This window comes from Eschrichtius robustus, unplaced genomic scaffold (assembly GCF_028021215.1).
Source record: "Eschrichtius robustus isolate mEscRob2 unplaced genomic scaffold, mEscRob2.pri scaffold_403, whole genome shotgun sequence".
Lineage (NCBI taxonomy): Eukaryota > Metazoa > Chordata > Mammalia > Artiodactyla > Eschrichtiidae > Eschrichtius > Eschrichtius robustus.
In genome coordinates this window covers 157262-174824 of record NW_027175329.1, presented here as the reverse complement: position 1 = coordinate 174824, position 17563 = coordinate 157262, and the positions used below count along the sequence as shown (strand labels likewise).

The following is a 17563-nucleotide window of genomic DNA, read 5'->3' as shown; positions in this document are numbered from 1 at the left end:
CACAGTAGATAGTTGTTTCTCTTAAAGTCACAGAGTAGGAGAAATATGAGTAAAATGAGGAAGCAGAGGAAGCACTCCCAATTAACAGATCAAGAGAATTTCCCTGAAAGAACAAACAATGAAACAGACCTCTTTAGTCTGATAGACACCAAGTTCCAAAAGGAGACGATAATGAAAATACTGAAGGAATAAAGAAAGGCTATCGATAGAAATGCAAATTAATGTAAAAAGGAACTAGAAACTATAAGGAGGAGCCAAGAAAAATTAGAAAATTCATTTCCTGAGACAAAAGCTGAGCTAAAGGCAACGAAGAGCAGAATGAATAACGCAGAAGAACAAATAAGTGACCTGGAAGATAGAAAAAATGGAAATCACCCAACCAGAACAGCAGACAGAAAGCCAAATGAAAAAAAAATTAAAGCACAATAAGTGACCTACGGGATAATATAAAGCGTGCCGGTCTACACATAATAGGGATTCCAGAGGAGAAGAAAGAGAAAAAGGGATCAAAATGTATTTGAAGAAATTATGGCTGAAAACTTCCCACACCTAAAGAAGGAAACAGATATCCAGATACAGGAGGCACAGAGGGTCCGAAACAAGATGAATACAAACGGACTACACCAAGACATATTATAATTAAAATGACGAAAGTTAAAGACGATTCTAAACGCAGCAAGAGAAAAACAAAGAGTTAATCACCAGGGAACCCCCATAATGCTATCAACTGATTTCTGTACAGAAATTCTGCAGGCCAGAATAGAGTGGCAAGACATATTCAAAGTCCTGAAAGGGAAGAATCTGCAACCTAGGATTCTCTACCCAGAAAGATAATCAATTAGAATAGAAGGAGAGAGAAAGAATTTCTCAGACAAGCAAAAACTAGAAGAATACAGCAATACTAAACCTATCCTAAAGGAAATATTGAAAGGTCTTCTCTCAATAGAAAAGAAGGGACTTCCCTGGTGGCGCAGTGGTTAAGAATTTGCCTGCCAATGCAGGGGACACGGGTTTGAGCCCTGGTCTGGGAAGATCCCACATGCCATAGAGCAACTAAGCCACAACTACTGTGCTTGTGCTCTAGAGCCCACGAGCCACAACTACTGAAGCCCATGTGCCTAGAGCCCATGCTCTGCAACAAGAGAAGATGCTGTAATGAGAAGCCTGCTCACCGCAACTAAGAGTAGCCCCCGCTCGCTGCAACTAGAGAAAGCCTGCACGCAGCAACAAAGACCCAACACAGCCAAAAATAAATAACAAATTAATTAATTAATTAAAAACAAAAGAAAAGAAGCAAGAAGCTATAGGAAAAACAATATCAGAATCAGAAAGTAAATCATTTAAATAAGCTAGTATACAGATTAAAACTTTTTTTTAACTAAAATAAACATTTTGTGAAAGCAAGGATAACCACAATGAACAGCAAAATAATAAACATGAAGATGTAGCAGAGGACATCAAAATTGTGAAATGGGGGGGAGGATAGTAAGATTTTTTTTTTTAGACTGTGTTTGAGCCTAAATGACTATCAGTCTAAAGCAAGTAGATATAGGAAGGCGTTAACATACTTGAAAAACAAGGTAACCACAAGTAAAAAACATAAAATAGATTCACAAAAAACGAAAAAGACGAGAACACAGCATGAAATAAGAGGAAATCATCAAACCACAAAAGGAAAAACAAAAAGAAAGGAACAAAGAAGAAATACAGAATCAACTAGAAAGCAAGGTTTAAAATGTCAATAAATTATCAATAACTATCATAAATGTCAGTGGACTAAATGCTCCAATTAAAAGACATATACAGCGGAAACTAATACAACATTGTAAATCAACTATACTCCAATAAAAATTAATTTAAAAATAAATAAAAGAGAGAGTGGCAGATTGGATAATAAAACAAGTGCCCACTATATGCTGCCTATAAGAGACCCATTTTAGGGCAATAGACACACATAGATTGAAAGTAAGGGGATGGAAAAGATATTTCATGCAAATGGAAAGGACGAAAAATCAGGGGTCATAATATTCATATTAGACAAAATAGACTTTAAAACATGGGCCATAAGGAAAGATAAAGAAGGACACTCTATAACGATAAAAGGATCAATACAAGAAGAGGATGTTATACTCATCAACATATATGCACCCCATATAGGGGTACCCAAATACATAAAACAAATACTAGCAGAGAAATTGACAGGAATACAATAACATAGGAGGTTTTAACACCCCCAGACATCAATGGACAGATCGTCTACACAGAAAATCAATAAGGCAACAGAGATCCTAAATGATACAATAGAACAGTTAGACTTAATTTATCTTTTCAGGACATTACCTCCAAAAAAAACCAAAAACAAAAAAAAACCCCAAACGAAAACAAAGCAGCATACACATTCTTTTCAAGTGCAGATGGAACATTCTCGAGGACTGACCACATACTGGGGCAGAAAAAAAGCCTCAACAAATTTAAGAGTCTAGAAATTATTTCAAGCATCTTTTCTGACAACAGCGGCATGAAACTAGAAGTCAAACACAGGAAAAAAAAAATGAGAAAAAACTGATTACATGGAGACTAAACAACATGCTAATAAAAAAAACCAATGCGTCAACAGTGAAATCCAGGAGGAAATTTTAAAAAATACCTTGAGACAAATGACAATGAAAACACAACCTTACAAAATCTACGGGATGCAGCAAAAGGAGTTCTTAGAGGGAAGTTCATAGCCATACAGGCCTTCCTCAAAAAAAGGAAAAATCTCAAATACCCTAACCTACTACCTAAAAGAATTAGAAAAAGAAGAACCAACAAAAGCTAAAGTCAGCAGAAGGAAGGAAATAATCAAAATCAGAGAGGAAATAAATAAAATAGACATTTAAAAAAATAGAAAAAAATCAATAAAATCAAGGGCTGGTTCTTTGAAAGGGTAAACAAAATTGACACACCTTTGGCCAGGCTCACCAAGAAGAAAAGAGAGAGAACCCAATTAAACAAAATAAGAAATGAAAAAGGAGTAACATCAACTGATACCGTAGAAATACAAAAAACCTTAAGAGAATACTATGAATATTCATATGCCAACAAATTTGACAACCTAGAAGAAATGGACAAGTTTCTAGAAACATACAGCCCATCCAAAACTGAATCAAGAAAAAATAGATAATTTGAACAGACCAATCACTAGAAGTGAAATAGAATCTGTAAAAAAAAAACCAAAAACAAAAAAAAAAAACACAACAACCCTCCCCCCCCACAAAACAACAACAACAACAAAACCTTCCTACAAACAAAAGTCCAGGACTAGATGGCTTCACAGGTAAATTCTACCAAACGTAGAATGAGTTTGAAAATGTTCCTTCCTCTGCAATTTTTTGGAATAGTTTCAGAAGGGTAGGTGTTAACTCTTCTCTAAGTGTTTGATAGAGTTTCCAGGTGAGGCCGTCTGGTCCTGGCCTTTTGTTTGTTCACAGTTTTGTAATCAGAGACTCAATTTCAGTACTTGTAACTGGTCTGTTCATATTTTCTATTTCTTCTTGGTTCAGTCTTGGGAGATTATGCCTTACGAAGAATTTGTTCATTTCTTCTAGGTTGTCCATTTTATTGGCATATTGTTGCTTATAGTAGTCCCTTATGGTCCTTTGTATTTCTGTGGTGTCAGTTGTAACTTCTCCTTTTTCATTTGTTATTTTGTCTTGTTTTGTTTTGTTTTATTTTATTTTTATTTATTTTTTGGCCACACCATGAAGCATGTGGGATCTTAGTTCCCTGAAAAGGGATCGAACCTGTGCCCCCAGCAGTGCAAGCATGGAGTCTTAACCACCGGACCACCAGGGAAGACCCCTTATTTTATTGATTTGGGCCCTCTCCCTTTTTTTCTTGATGAGTCTGGCTAAAAGTTTATCAATTTTGTTTATCTTTTCAAAGAACCAACTTTTAGTTTCATTGATATTTTCTATTGTTTTCTTAGTCTCTATTTCACTTATCTGTTCTGATTTTTATGACTTCTTTCCTTCTACCAACTTTGAGTTTTGCTTGTCCTTCTTTATCTAGTTGCTTTAGGTGTAACTTAACATTGTTTGAGATTTTTCTTATTTCCTGAGGTAAGCTTGTATTGCTATAAACTTCCCTCTTAGAACTGCTTTTGCTGTGTCCCACAGGTTTGGTATCCCTGTGTTTTCATTCTCGTTTTTCTCTAGGTATTTTTTAAATTTCCTCTTTGATTTATTCAGTGATCCTTTGATTGTTTAGTAGCATATTGTTTAGCCTCCATGTGTCTGTGTTTTTTGCATTTTTTTGCTTGTATTTGATTTCTAATTTCATAGCGTTGTGGTCAGAAAAGATGCTTGATATGATTTCAGTTTTCCTAAATTTATCAAGGCTTGCTTTGTGGCCCAGCATGTGATCTATCCTGAAGAATGTTTCATGTGCACTTGAAAAGAATGTGTATTCTGCTGCTTTTGGGTGGCACACTCTATAAATATCAATTAAGTTCATCTGGTCTAATGTGTCATTTAAGGCCTGTGTTTCCTTACTGCTTTTCTGTCTAGATGATCTGTCCATTGGTGTAAGTTGGGTGTTAAAGTCCCCCACTACTATTGTGTTACTGTCAATTTCTCCTTTTATGGCTGTTAACATTTGCCTTATGTATTGAGGTGCTCCTGTGTTGGGTGCATATGTATTTTCAATTGTTTTATCTTCTTCTTGGATTGACCCCTTGATCATTATGTAGTGTCCTTCTTTGTCTCTTGTAACAGTCTTTATTTTAAAGACTATTTTGTCTGACTATTGCTACTCCAGCTTTCTTTTGATTTCTATTTGCATGGAATACCTTTTTCCTTCCCCTCACTTTCAGTCTGTATATGTCTCTAAATCTGAAGTGGTTCTCTTGTAGACAACATATATACAGGTATTGTTTTTGTATCCATTCAGCCAGTCTGTGTCTTTTGCTTGGAGCATTAAATCCATTTACATTTAAGGTAATTACTAATATGCATGTTCTTATTGACATTTTATAAATTGTTTTGGATCTGTTTTGTTGGTCTTTTTTCTTCCTTTCCTCTTAGTTCTCTTGTGATTTGATGACTGTCTTTAGTTTTGTGTTTTGATTCTTTTTTCCTTTTTCTGTGTATATATGTATTATAGATTTTTTTTGTGGTTACCATGAGGTTTTGATGTAACCATTTACATATATACATGATTGTTTTAAGTTGCTGATCTCTTAATTTCAAATGCATTCAAATATCCTGCATTTGTACTCTCCTCCTCTCATGATTACTGGTTTTGATATCATATTTGTGTGTGGATGATTTCCTAACTTTACTGTATGTTTGCCTTTACTGGTGAGCTTTCCCATTTCATAATTTTCTGGTTTCTAGTTGTAGCCCTTTCTTTTCTGCCTAGAGAATTTCCTTCAGCATTTGTTGTAAAGCTGGTTTGGTGGTGCTGAATTCTTTTAGCACTTGTATGTAAAGCTTTTGATTTCTCTGTCAAATCTGAATGAGAGCCTTGCTGCGTAGAGTATTTTTAGTGGTAGGTTTTTCCCTTTCACTTTAAATATTTCATGCCACTCCCTCTGGCCTGCAGAGCTTCTGCTGAAAAATCAGCTGATAACCTTATGAGGATTCCCTTGTATGTTATTTGTTGCTTTTCTCTTGTTGCTTTTAATATTTTCTCTTTATCTTTAGTTTTTGTCAGTTCAATTACTATGTGTCTTGGCATGTTCCTCCTTGGGATAATCTTGTATGGGGCTCTGCACTTCCTGGACTTCGATGATTGTTTCCTTTCCTATGTTCAAGACGTTTTCAGCTATTACCTCTTCAAATATTTTCTCAGGCCCTTTCTCTCTCTCTTCTCCTTCTGAGACCCCTATAATGTGAATGTTGGTGTGTTTGATGTTGTCCCAGTGGCCTCTTAAACTGTCCTCATTTCTTTTCATTCTTTTCTCTTTATTCTGTTCTGTGGCAGTGATTTTCACTGCTCTGCCTTCCAGCTCACTGATTCATTCTTCTGCCTCATTTATTCTGCTATTGATTCCTTCTCATGTATTTTTCATTTCAGTTATTGTATCGTTCAACTCTGTTTGGTTGTTCTTTATATTTTCTAACTCTTTGCTAAAAACTTCTTGTAACTTCTCAGTCTGTGTGTCCATTCTTTTCCCACGTTCTTGGATCATCTTTATGATCATTACTCTGAACTCTTTCTTAGTAGACTGCCTATCTCCACTTCACTTAGTTGTTCTTCTGGTGTTTTATCTTGTTCCTTCCTGAGACGTATTCCTTTGCTGTCTCATTTTGTTTAAATTTCTATTTATATTTTTATGTATGTAGTAGCTTAGTTACATTTCTCAACCTTGAAGTGGCTCTCTGTAGGTGATGTCCTATGTATCCCAGCAGTACACTCCCCTCTTGTCACCCAAGGACCAGCTGGTCCCAGGGTAGGTTCTGACCTGTGTTTGCAGACTCAGTTCAGCAGGCTGCAGGATCATAGTTTCCTTGCTTCTGGTGTCTGCCCCCTGGTGGGTGAGGCTGCTCAAGAGGCTTGTGCAGGCTTCCTGGTGGGAGGGGCTGGTGCCTGCCTACTGGTAGGTGGGGTTGGGCATGTCTAGAGGTGGCTGTGGGCACTAGAAGTCTTTAGGCAGCCTGTCTGCTGATGGGTGAGGGTGCGTTCCAGCCCCATTGGTTGTGTGGCCTGAGGCATCCCAGCACTGGAGCCTGCAGACTATGGGGTGGGGCCAGGTTTCGCTGCCAAGGACACGAGACATCTGCCTCCAGCCCGGGTTCACATAGGTCCCCGCTACATCCACCACCAGCTTACAACCCCCTCTGGCCTTCAGAGCCAAATATTCTGGGGGCTCCTCCTCCCGATGCCAGACCTCTAGGCTGGGGAGCCTGGCGTGGGGCTCAGAGCGCTCACTCCTGTGGGAGAACTTCTGCAATATGATTATTCTCCAGTGTGTGGGTCGCCCACCTGTGTGGTATGGGGTATGCTTATATTGTGAGTGCTCCCCTCCTACCAGGCAATAATAGTATCTAGAAATACAGGAGTTATCTAACCACTAATGTGAGAATAGAAATGGTTAAATGTGACTTTCAAGGAACAGAGCTGGAGTGGGAAAGAGCAAAAAGTAAAGAGTTTCCATTACAAGCCCTTCTAGACCATTAGAATTTCCAGCACATGCGCTTATAATTTTGATTAAATAATTTTAATGAATTAAAAAAAATACCAAAGTCAAGGTTACTACTACTAACATTAACTGTATATGTTAGTACTTTCCCACTGTTTTTTCTTTTTTTAAATTGACATATAGTTGATTTACAATGTTGTATCAGTTTCTGGTATACAGCAGAGTGACTCAGTTATACATATATATACATTCTTTTTCATATTCTTTCCCATTACAGTTTATCACAGGATATTGAATATAGTTCCCTGTGTTATACAGTAGGACCTTGTTGTTTATCCATCCTATATATAATAATTTGGATCTGCTAATCCCAAACTCCCAATCCATCCCTCCCCCACCCAGCTCCCCCTTGGCAACCACAAGTCTGTTCTCTATGTCTGTGAGTCTGTTTCTGTTTCATAGGTAAGTTCATTTGTGTCGTATTTTAGATTCCACATGTAAGTGATACCATATGATATTTGTCTTTCTCTGACTTACTTCACTTAGTACGATAATCTCTAGGTCCATCCAAGTTGCTGCAAATGGCATTATTTCGTTCTTTTTTATGGTTGAGTAGTATTCCACTGTATATATATATATATATATACCACATCTTCTTTATCCATTCATTTGTTCTTGGACATTTAGGTTGCTTCCATGTCTTGGCTATTGTAAATAATGCTTCTATGAACATAAGGGTGCATGTATCTTTTTGAATTAGAGTTTTGTCCAGATATATGCCCAGGAGTGGGATTGCTGGATCATATGGTAACTCCATTTTGAGTTTTTTGAGGAGACTCCATACTGTTTTCCATAGTGGCTGCACCAACTTACATTCCCACCAACAGTGTAGGAAGTTTCCCTTTTCTCACACCCTCTCCAGCATTTGTTATTTGTGTATTTTTTAGTGATGGCCATTCCGACCAGTGTGAAGTGATCCCTCATTGTACTTTTGATTTGCATTTCTCTAATAATTAGCCATGTTGAGCATCTTTTCATGTGCCTGTTGGCCATCTGTATGTCTTCTTTGGAGAAATGTCTATTTATGTCATCTGTCCATTTTTCGATTGGGATGTTTGGTTTTTTGAGTATGAGCTGTTTGTATATTTGGAAATTAAGCCCCTGTTGGTCACATCATTTGCAAATATTTTCTCCTAGTCTGTAGGTTGTCTTTTCATTTTGTTTATGGTTTCCCTTGCTGTATTAAAGCTTGTAAGTGTAAGTCCCATTTGTTTATTTTTGCTTTTGTTTCTATTGCCTTGGGAGACTGACCTAAGAAAACAGGTACAATTTATGTGAGAGAATTTTTGCCTCTGCTCTCTTCTAGGAGTTTTATGGTGTCATGTCTTATGTTTAATTCTTTAAGCCATTTTGAGTTTATTTTTGTGTATGGTGTGAGGGTGTGATCTAACTTCATTGATTTACATGAGGCTGTCCAGCTCTCCCAGCACGACTTGCTGAAGAGACTGTCTCTTTTTCATTGTATATTCTTCCTCCTTTGTCAAAGAATTGACCATAGGTGTAGGGGGTTATTTTTGGGCTCTCTATTCTGTTCCAGTGATCCATATGTCTGTTTTTGTACCAATACCATGCAGTTTTGATTACTGTAGCTTTGCAGTATTGTCTGAAGTCTGGGAGGGTTATGCCTCCTGCTTTGTTCTTTTTCCTCAGGATTACTGTGGCAATTTTGGGTCCTTTATACGTCCATATAAATTTTAGAAGGATTTGTTCTAGTTCTGTGAAAAACGTCATGGGTAATTTGATAGGAATTGCATTAAGTCTGTCGATTGCTTTGACCATTTTAACAAGATTAATTCTTCCAATCCAAGACCAAGGGATATCTTTCCATTTCTTTGAATCATCTTCAGTTTTCTTTATTAATGTTTTATAGTTCTCAGCATAAAAGTCTTTCACCTCCTTGGTCAGGTTTATTCCTAAGTATCTTTTTTGGGGGGTGTGATTTTAAAAGGTTTTTTTTTGTTGTTGTTGTTTTTGAATTCCCTTTCTGATATTTCACTGTCAGTTTAAAGAAATGCAACCAATTTCTCTATGTTAATCTTGTATCCTGCTACCTTGCTGAATTCATTTATCAGTTCTAGTAGCTTTTGTGTGGAGTCTTTAGGGTTTTCTATAAATAGTTTCATGTCATCTGCATATAATGACAATTTTACCTCTTCCCTTCCAACTTGGATACCTTTTCTTTCTTTTTCTTGTCTGATTGCTGTGGCAAGGACTTCCAATACTATGTTCAATTGAAGTGGTGAGAGTGAGCATCCTTGTCCTGTTTCAAATTTTAGTGGAAAGGCTTTCAGCTTTTCAGTATTGTATTGGCTGTTGGTTCGTTATAAATAGCTTTTATGATGTTGAGATATGTTCCCCCTATACCCACTTTGGTAAGAGTTTCTATCATGAATCGATGTTGAATTTTGTCAAATGCTTTTTCTGCATCTATTGAGATGATCATGTGCTTTTTGTCCTTTGTTGCTGTAGTATATCACACTAATTGATTTGCATATGTTGAACCATCCTTGTGAACTTGGGATGAATCCAATTTGGTTGTGGTGTATGATCTTTTTTATGTGTTGTTGGTTTCGATTTGCTACTATTCTGTTGAGAATTTCTGCATCCATATTCATCAAAGATATTGGCCTGTAATTTTCTTTTTTGGTGGTATCTTTGTCTGGTTTTGGTATTAGGGTGCTGGTGGCCTCACAGAATGTCTTTGGGAATGTTCCTTCCTCTTCAACCTTTTGGAAGAGTTTGAGAAGGATCGGTATAAATTCTTCTTTGTATGTTTGGTAGAATTCACCTGTGAAGCCATCTGGTCCTGGACTTTTGTTTGTAGGGAGTTTCTTTGGGTTTTTTTGTTTGTTTGTTTGTTTTTTAACAGATTCTATTTCACTTCTAGTGATTGGTCTCTTCAAATTATCTATTTCTTCTTGATTCAATTTAGGTGGGCTGTATGTTTCTAGAAACTTTTCCATTTCTTCTAAGTTGTCAAATGTGTTGGCATATAATTGTTTATATTATTCTCTTATGGTATTTTGTATTTCTGCAGTATCGATTGATGTTACTCCTTTTTCATTTCTTATTTTATTTGGGTTCTCTGTCTTTTCTTCTTGGTGAGCCTGGCCATAGGTTTGTCAATTTTGTTTACCTTTTCAAAGAACCAGCTCTTGGTTTTATTGATTTTTTTCTATTGTTTTTAAAATCTTTATTTTATTTATTTTCTCTCTGATTTGATTATTTCCTTCCTTCTGCCGACTTTAGGTTTTGTTTGTTCTTCTTTTTCTAATTCTTTTAGGTGGTAGGTTAGGTCGTTTGAGATTTTTCTTGTTTCTTGAGGAAGGGTTGTATTGCTATGAACTTCCCTCTAAGAAATGCTTTTGCTGCATCCTATAGATTTTGTATGGTTGTGTTTTCATTGTCACTTGTCTCGAGGTATTTTAAATTTTCCTTTGATTTCCTCATTGACCCTTTTTTTTTTTTTTTAATAGCATGTTGTTTAGTTTCCATGTAATCGTTTTTGTCTCTTTTCTTTTTCTGAGGTTGATCTGTAGTTTCATCCCATTGCGGTCAGAAAAGATGCTTGAAATAATTTCTGTATTCTTAAATTCATCAAGATTTGTTTTGTGCCCTAGTATATGGTCAGTCCTAGAGAATGTTCCATGTGCACTTGAAAATAATGTATATTCTGGTTTGGGGGGGGGAGAGATGTAATGTCCTGAAAATATCAATTAAGTCTGACTGTTCTATTGTATCATTTAGGATCTCTGTTGCCTTATCGATTCTCTGTCTGGAAGATCTGTCCATTGATGTAAGTGTGGTGTTAGTCTCCTACTACTATTGTATTCCTGTCAATTGCTCCCTTTATGTCTGTTAGTATTTATGTATTTGGGTGCTCCTATGTTAGGTGCATATATGTTGAGTGTAAAATCCTCTTCTTGTATTGCTCCTTTTGTCATTATATAGTGTCCTTTATCTTTCTTTATGGCCTTTGTTTTAAAGTCTGTTTTGTCTGATATGAGTATTGTGATCCCCGCTTTCTTGTCATTTCTGTTTGCAGGAGGTATCTTTTTTCCACTCCCTCACTTTCAGTCTGTGTGTGTCCCTTACCCTAAAGTGGGTCTCTTGTAGACAGCATATTGTAGGCTCTTGTTTTATTATCCAATGTGCCACTCTCTGTCTCTTGATTGAAGCATTTAGCCCATTGACATTTAAGCTAATTATTGATAAATATGTATTTATTTATTGGCATTTCAGCCTTGTTTTCCAGTTGATTCTGTGTTTCTTTTTTGTTCCTTTTTCTTTTTCTCCTTTTGTGGTTTGATGTGTTCCTTTTGTATTATGCTTGTGTTCTCTTCTTTTTGGTGTTTGCGAATCTATTATATTTTTTGATTTGTGGTTACCCTGTTTTTCAAGTAAAATTGAAAAGTTGTTTACAACTTTGTTGAAAAGTTGTTTACAACTTTCAAGGAAGTTAACCACTTCCTGTATCTGCTTGCTTTAGATGATTAGTCATATAGGTTCAATCTATAGTCATATAGGTTCAATCACATTCTTAAAAAAAAAAAAAAATCTACGTTTTCTTACTCTCCTCCTCCACATTTTGTGATTTTGATGTCCTCCTTTACATCTTCATGTTTATCCTTTTGCTGTTCATTGTGCCTATCATTGCTTTCATAAGAATTTTTTTTTTTCCTTTTAATCTGTATACTGGCTTATATAAGTGATTTACTTTCCAATTGTGATTTCCTCTTTCCTATGGCTTCTTGCTTCTTTTATATTTAGAGAAGACCTTCCTTAGTATTGCTGTATTCTTTTAGTTTTTGCTTGTCTGAGAAATTCTTTCTCTCTCCTTCTATTCTAAATAATAATCTTGCTGGGTAGAGTTTCCTACGTTGCGGATTTTTCCCTTAGGACTTTGAACATATTTTGCATCTCCCTCCTGGCCTGCAGCATTTCTGTAGAGAAATCAGCTGATAGCCGTATGGGGGTTCCCTGGTAATTAACTCTTTTTCTCTTGCTGCCTTCAGAATCCTCTTTAACTTTTGCCATTTTAATTATATGATGTCTTGGTGTAGGTCTGTAGTGTTCATCTTTTTTGGGACCCTCTGTGCTTCCTGTATCTGGATATGGTTCCTTCTTTAGGTTTGGGAAGTTTTCAGCTATAATTTCTTCAAATACATTTTGAATCCCCTTTTCTCTTTCTTCTCCTTCTGGAATCCTTATTATGCGTAGATTGGCACACTTTATATTATCCCATAAGTAAGTCTCTGAGATTGCTTTCTTTTTTTTTTTTTTTTTTTCATTTGGCTTTCTGTCTGCTGTCCTGGTTGGGTTATTTCCACTATTCTATCTTCCAGATCACTTATTTGTTCTTCTGCATTATTCATTCTTCTGTTCACTGCCTTGAGCTCAGCTTTCATCTCAGCAAATGAGGTTTCTAATTTTTCTTGGCTACTCCTTCTAGTTTTTTACAGTAATCTGCATTTCTGTCAATAGCCTTTCTTAATTCCTTAAGTATTTTCATTATCTCCTTTTTGAACTTGGTGTCTATTAGACTCCATTTCATTGTTTTTCAGGGGTGTTCTCTTGATCTTTTAACTGGGAGTGGTTCCTGTGCTGCTTCATTTTACTTGTATTTCTCTTGCTCTCTGAGTTTAGGAGAAACAATCATCTACTGTGGTCTTGGAGGGCTATTTTTATGTGGGAGCATCTTGGCGCCAGGGCTGCTTTTAGTGTGGGTGCCTGTTGCCTCTTTCCTCAGCGTGTGCTGTTACCACCTTGATAGGGGTGTGACTGGTGTTGTGACCAGAGCCTGCACCGGATGTTAACCAGGACCTCCTATTTGCTCTGTGACTGTCGCAGCCCTGTCAGGGGTGGGGTCTGCTTCCTAGCTGCTGGAGTAGAAGCCCCAGCCCATTTCTGAGCTGCGTTTCTGAGATGCGGTGCAAGGTAGGAGGAATTGGGGCACTCCCACTGGGAGAGGATGAGGACTCCTCCACTGGAGCTGTCCACCTGTGAGTGTGCTCTGTGGTGCCACCTGTCACCCGTTGTGCAGGCTCACAAGGTACACTGTTGTTGGCACTGCCCTCAGCCCCGCCTACACCGTGGGGTACTTTCCCACTGTTAATACTTATCCACTGTTAAGCTTCTATACTATTTTATTATAATATAGTGTTTAGACCAACATAGGTGAATCTTATACCCCAATTTCATTTCGTTTAAATTTATATATCATAATTCACCTAATCTACAGCATCTATTTTTTTCCCCACATATTCATGTCATTGGTGTCAGGATGGATTCACATAATTTGGCAGGTTTTTCCTTAGTGGTACGTAAATTATGGGGATGTCTTATCATCAGTGGTGTCTGATATTTGATGAACTAGGGCACTTGTAGGGAATTATACGTCCAGGTATTTTTCCTCTGCATCACTTTTTGAATCTATAGCCTGTTAGGTCTTTCTCTACTGCTCTGCCACTCATCACACTGCAGCCATGTGGCTCCTTCAGGTCTCAGCTTAAATGTCACTCCCTTTCAGAAGCCTGTTGACCACCCAATTGAAATCAGCTCTATGGCCCAGAAACATTTCCTATCCTATTACCCAGTTTTATGATCATCAAGGCACTTGCTATGATATTTTCAATTATTTGTCTCTTTCCTCACTAAAGCATAAGCTCCAGGAGAATAGAGCTCTGGCCTATCTTGTTCAACACAATATCCCAGCACTTGGAATAGAGCCTGACACCAAGTAGGTGCTCAAATATTTCTAGAAGGAAGACTTCGGAAAAATAATGCTAGGCTATGGACACAATATCTAGTCATTTAGCAAGGTAGTATGTTTCAAATTTATAAAGAACATTGCTTCCTTATTTTTCTACGGAAAAGAATCTCATCTCTATAAATCATTTTGTCAGGAAGATCCATTTCTGATTGCTATCCAGTTAAATATAATTTCAGAAATACACTAATGGCATATACTAAGAATAACTTCCATAGCATGGAACAATTCATACCATCCTTAATTTATTTGTATGTATTCCAAACCTACCTACTCTTGACCAGAACTGATATATCAAACAGGTGGCGAACTAGGAGGACAAGAAAAAGGTTGTTTCAAAAAATGCAAGAGTGTGATTACCTTCAACTTTTTAAATTTTAAGAAGAGTAGTCGTCTCTCTCTTCCAAAGGAAAGATGAAGTTACAATTACTGTTTATACTTATAAATTTATTTCCCCAGCCCAATTCAAAAAATTAATTGAAATAAAAGTTTGCAGAACATCTAACAAGAACGATAATGAATGCCTGTTCATTTCTTTAATACTTACGTTTCACATGTATGACAAAAGGATAAAATAAGAAGGCTGAAATTCTGAAAAACTGTAAATTTGTTTTTTAATTGAAAAAAAGCCCATGATTCTTTGGGAGGTGATACAAGATTGTTTGTTTTCCAGTCAGATCATAATTTCTACAATTTCTGTAATAACCATAAATTCCAAGGGTTCCCGTTCTCCCCACCCCAATTCACTTTTGGCACCTATACGTGAAATATCACTTCTGAAAAATGGGGAAAAAATATGCTGAGTACTAGGTTTTTATCGCTGTCCTCCTTTCCTCATGAAAAATTTTCTGACTGCTGAATTCAGAATATTGATACAAGAAAGACAATATCTCATCCATAAAAATCTTTTTCTAACTAACTAGATGGCTGTCTCAGAAACAAATTTATATTAGAAACAGCAGCCAATTCTCAGAGGTAAAGGGGCAGTGGCTTCTCCACTTCTTCTGAATTTACTGAGCAATTCTATGAGAGGTAGCAGGTGTCTGGCACAGGCTCTGGCTTCATGATTTTAGAACACAATCTTAAGTCATCACGTTCTTCAGAAGAACTTGGGCTACACTGAAAGAAACAAAAGAAAAGGTCCTCTCAACCTCTGCAGGGAGGAGCGGGTCAGGACAGAGCATGGGTTACAGGTGGAGAAGGAGGGGCCTGACCCTACGAGTGGCAATTAGGAGAGGATTTAGCCAAAGGACTTCTTTTAAAAATTCTGATTAGAAAAGTATATCATTTATACAGTATATTGCTCTTGAGTCTTCATGTCGCTTATTAAAAACGAAGCTCCTACACAGAAATCAGGATGCCACAGGAGAAAAGCAGCCAACACAGACCGTAACTGGCTGCTATTTAACTATGAAGAGCACAACCTTCGTATTTCATATTGAGAAGGATTTCTGAGCTTGGTGTTGATCTGTTTGGCCCCATTCAACTTTGTTTTTTTAGCTCTGCTTCAGATCCACAGGGTATGGCCAAGAGACCCAAAACAATCTCCGAATTTTCCAGCGTCATTAGAACCTAGTGGATGTTTCTGAGAACTACTGTTGAGCTGACAAGGGTGGGGGGAGCCTCACCCCACCCTCGCCTCCCAAGAGCTAATAAAACAAGACACTTTTATTTCAAAACGAAAGACGCTAATGTTACAAAACTGGGGAAAAAATAAGAAGCTAGGACAGTCCTTCTTAATTAACACTTGGCTAACGCCTGCCTGTAGCACTACATACATGGCTTATTTTAGGAAGGAGAAGGAGGAAACTCTGAAACCTCCCGACAGAGGAGCCGTCCCACTGCACAGTCAAGGGCTTATTTCTTCTGCCAGCCACCGGTTCACAAATATTTTCCCCATTTATAGAAGCGTGTGTGAATGAGGTTGGGGAGAGCAGGGAACAGGCCGAGAGGTCGACTGGAGTCTTGGCTTGAGGAACCTGCCCTCTCTCCTTAGTGGCGACCGACTTGGTCCAGCACCTCGGCCTTCACAGTAAGCAACATCTTTCTTTAAAACTTTTCTTGTTCTTGCTGCTTTTCTTGCCATTCTTGTCTTTGTTTTCTGACATCTTCTTTGCTCTGATTTCTCTCATGAGGTCAAAGAACACCTGGGGTGGGGAGGAAGGGGTGAAAAGAACAAGGAAGAAAAAGCCATTTAATGATTTAATGAAGCAATTCGACCAAGCAGGATATGTAGTTACAGTTTATAAAGCCAAATGTATTCTTAAAAACCACGGGCCATCAAAAACAAAAGGTCGGGCTTCCCTGGTGGCACAGTGGTTGAGAGTCTGCCTGCCAATGCAGGGGACAGGGGTTCGAGCCCTGGTCTGGGAAGATCCCACATGCCGCGGAGCAACTGGGCCTGTGAGCCACAACTGCTGAGCCTGCGCATCTGGAGCCTGTGCTCCGCAACAAGAGAGGCCACGATAGTGAGAGGCCCCGCGCACCGCGATGAAGAGTGGCCCCCACTTGCCGCAACTAGAGAGGGCCCTCGCACAGAAACGAAGACCCAACACAGCCATAAATAAATAAATAAATAAGCAAATATGATTAAGAAAAATATATTAAAAAAAAAAAAAAAAAAAGGTCTAGGGCGTCCCTGGTGGCGTGGTGGTTAAGAGTCCGCCTGCCAATGCAGGGGACCCGGGTTCAAGCCCTGGTCCGGGAAGATCCCACATGCCACAGAGCAACTAAGCCCGCGTGCCACAACTACCAAAGCCCACACGCCTAGAGCCCACGCTCCACAACAAGAGAAGCCACCGCAATGAGAAGCCCACGCACCGCAACGAAGACCCAACGCAGCCAAAAATAAAAATTAATTAATTTTTAAAAAAACCCAAAAAACAAAAGGTCTAGAGCAGATGAGAACTAACATTAGAAACGTATTCTAATTCCACAAAGGAAACCTCTCTGCTCACATCATATAATGGGTCAAGCTAAGGGCAGCAGCGTCATACCGTTACTACGATTCAGCAGCTTATTTCACACTGATGAAACCTGTTCTGGGGATAAGTGTGATGAAGGATGAAACATCACAGGACAGACCGACAACAGTTTGTGAAACTTACAGACACCGAGAGTGACGACAGTCAGCAGGCGTCCTGGCTTCCAACCACCGGGACAGGGAAGGGAGGAGAGTGCCTCGGGGCCCTGCCACATTCCACCGAGCTGGTGAGTCCTCCCCTGACCCTACAGGCACGAGTGCCATCACGCAGGGCGGCTTCGCAGCCTGACTCCGACGGCAGACTGGGGGACGCGGTGGGCGGGGAGGAGGAGGGGATGCAGCTTGAACAAACGACGGGGCCCCCGACGCGGGGGGCGGAGGGGGGTGCCACCCTCCCCACGTCTGCCCCTCCCTGCCCCACTCCCGTGATGCCAGCTGCAAGGGGCCTCATCAAGAGCTGATGAGACGTGTCCTTTGAATGCCAGCGTGCTATCAGTTGTCACAGTGGTCTGGGTTTTGCCCTCTGCTACCAGCAACCATGCCCGGGTACTGACTACATGCCAGCAGCCGAAATACGCCTCCTACAAAGAAAGATTTGCGATTTCTCACAGAGAAGACGGAAAGT

The 17563-nt window shown here is 38.7% G+C and overlaps 1 protein-coding gene across 5 annotated transcripts in view; it reads right to left on the bottom strand.

Annotated features, from left to right (window-relative positions):
• Positions 1-14552: 14552 nt before the first annotated feature.
• The window catches only part of LOC137757786 (ras-related protein Ral-B), a 66857-nt gene continuing 63846 nt past the window's right edge, over positions 14553-17563 (bottom strand). For all 5 annotated transcript variants that reach the window (XM_068534376.1, XM_068534375.1, XM_068534378.1 and 2 more), the window contains one exon: positions 14553-16102. In XM_068534376.1, coding sequence (XP_068390477.1) covers positions 15983-16102 — 120 coding nt within the window. In that variant the 3' untranslated portion in view covers positions 14553-15982. The remainder of the gene's footprint in view (positions 16103-17563) is intronic.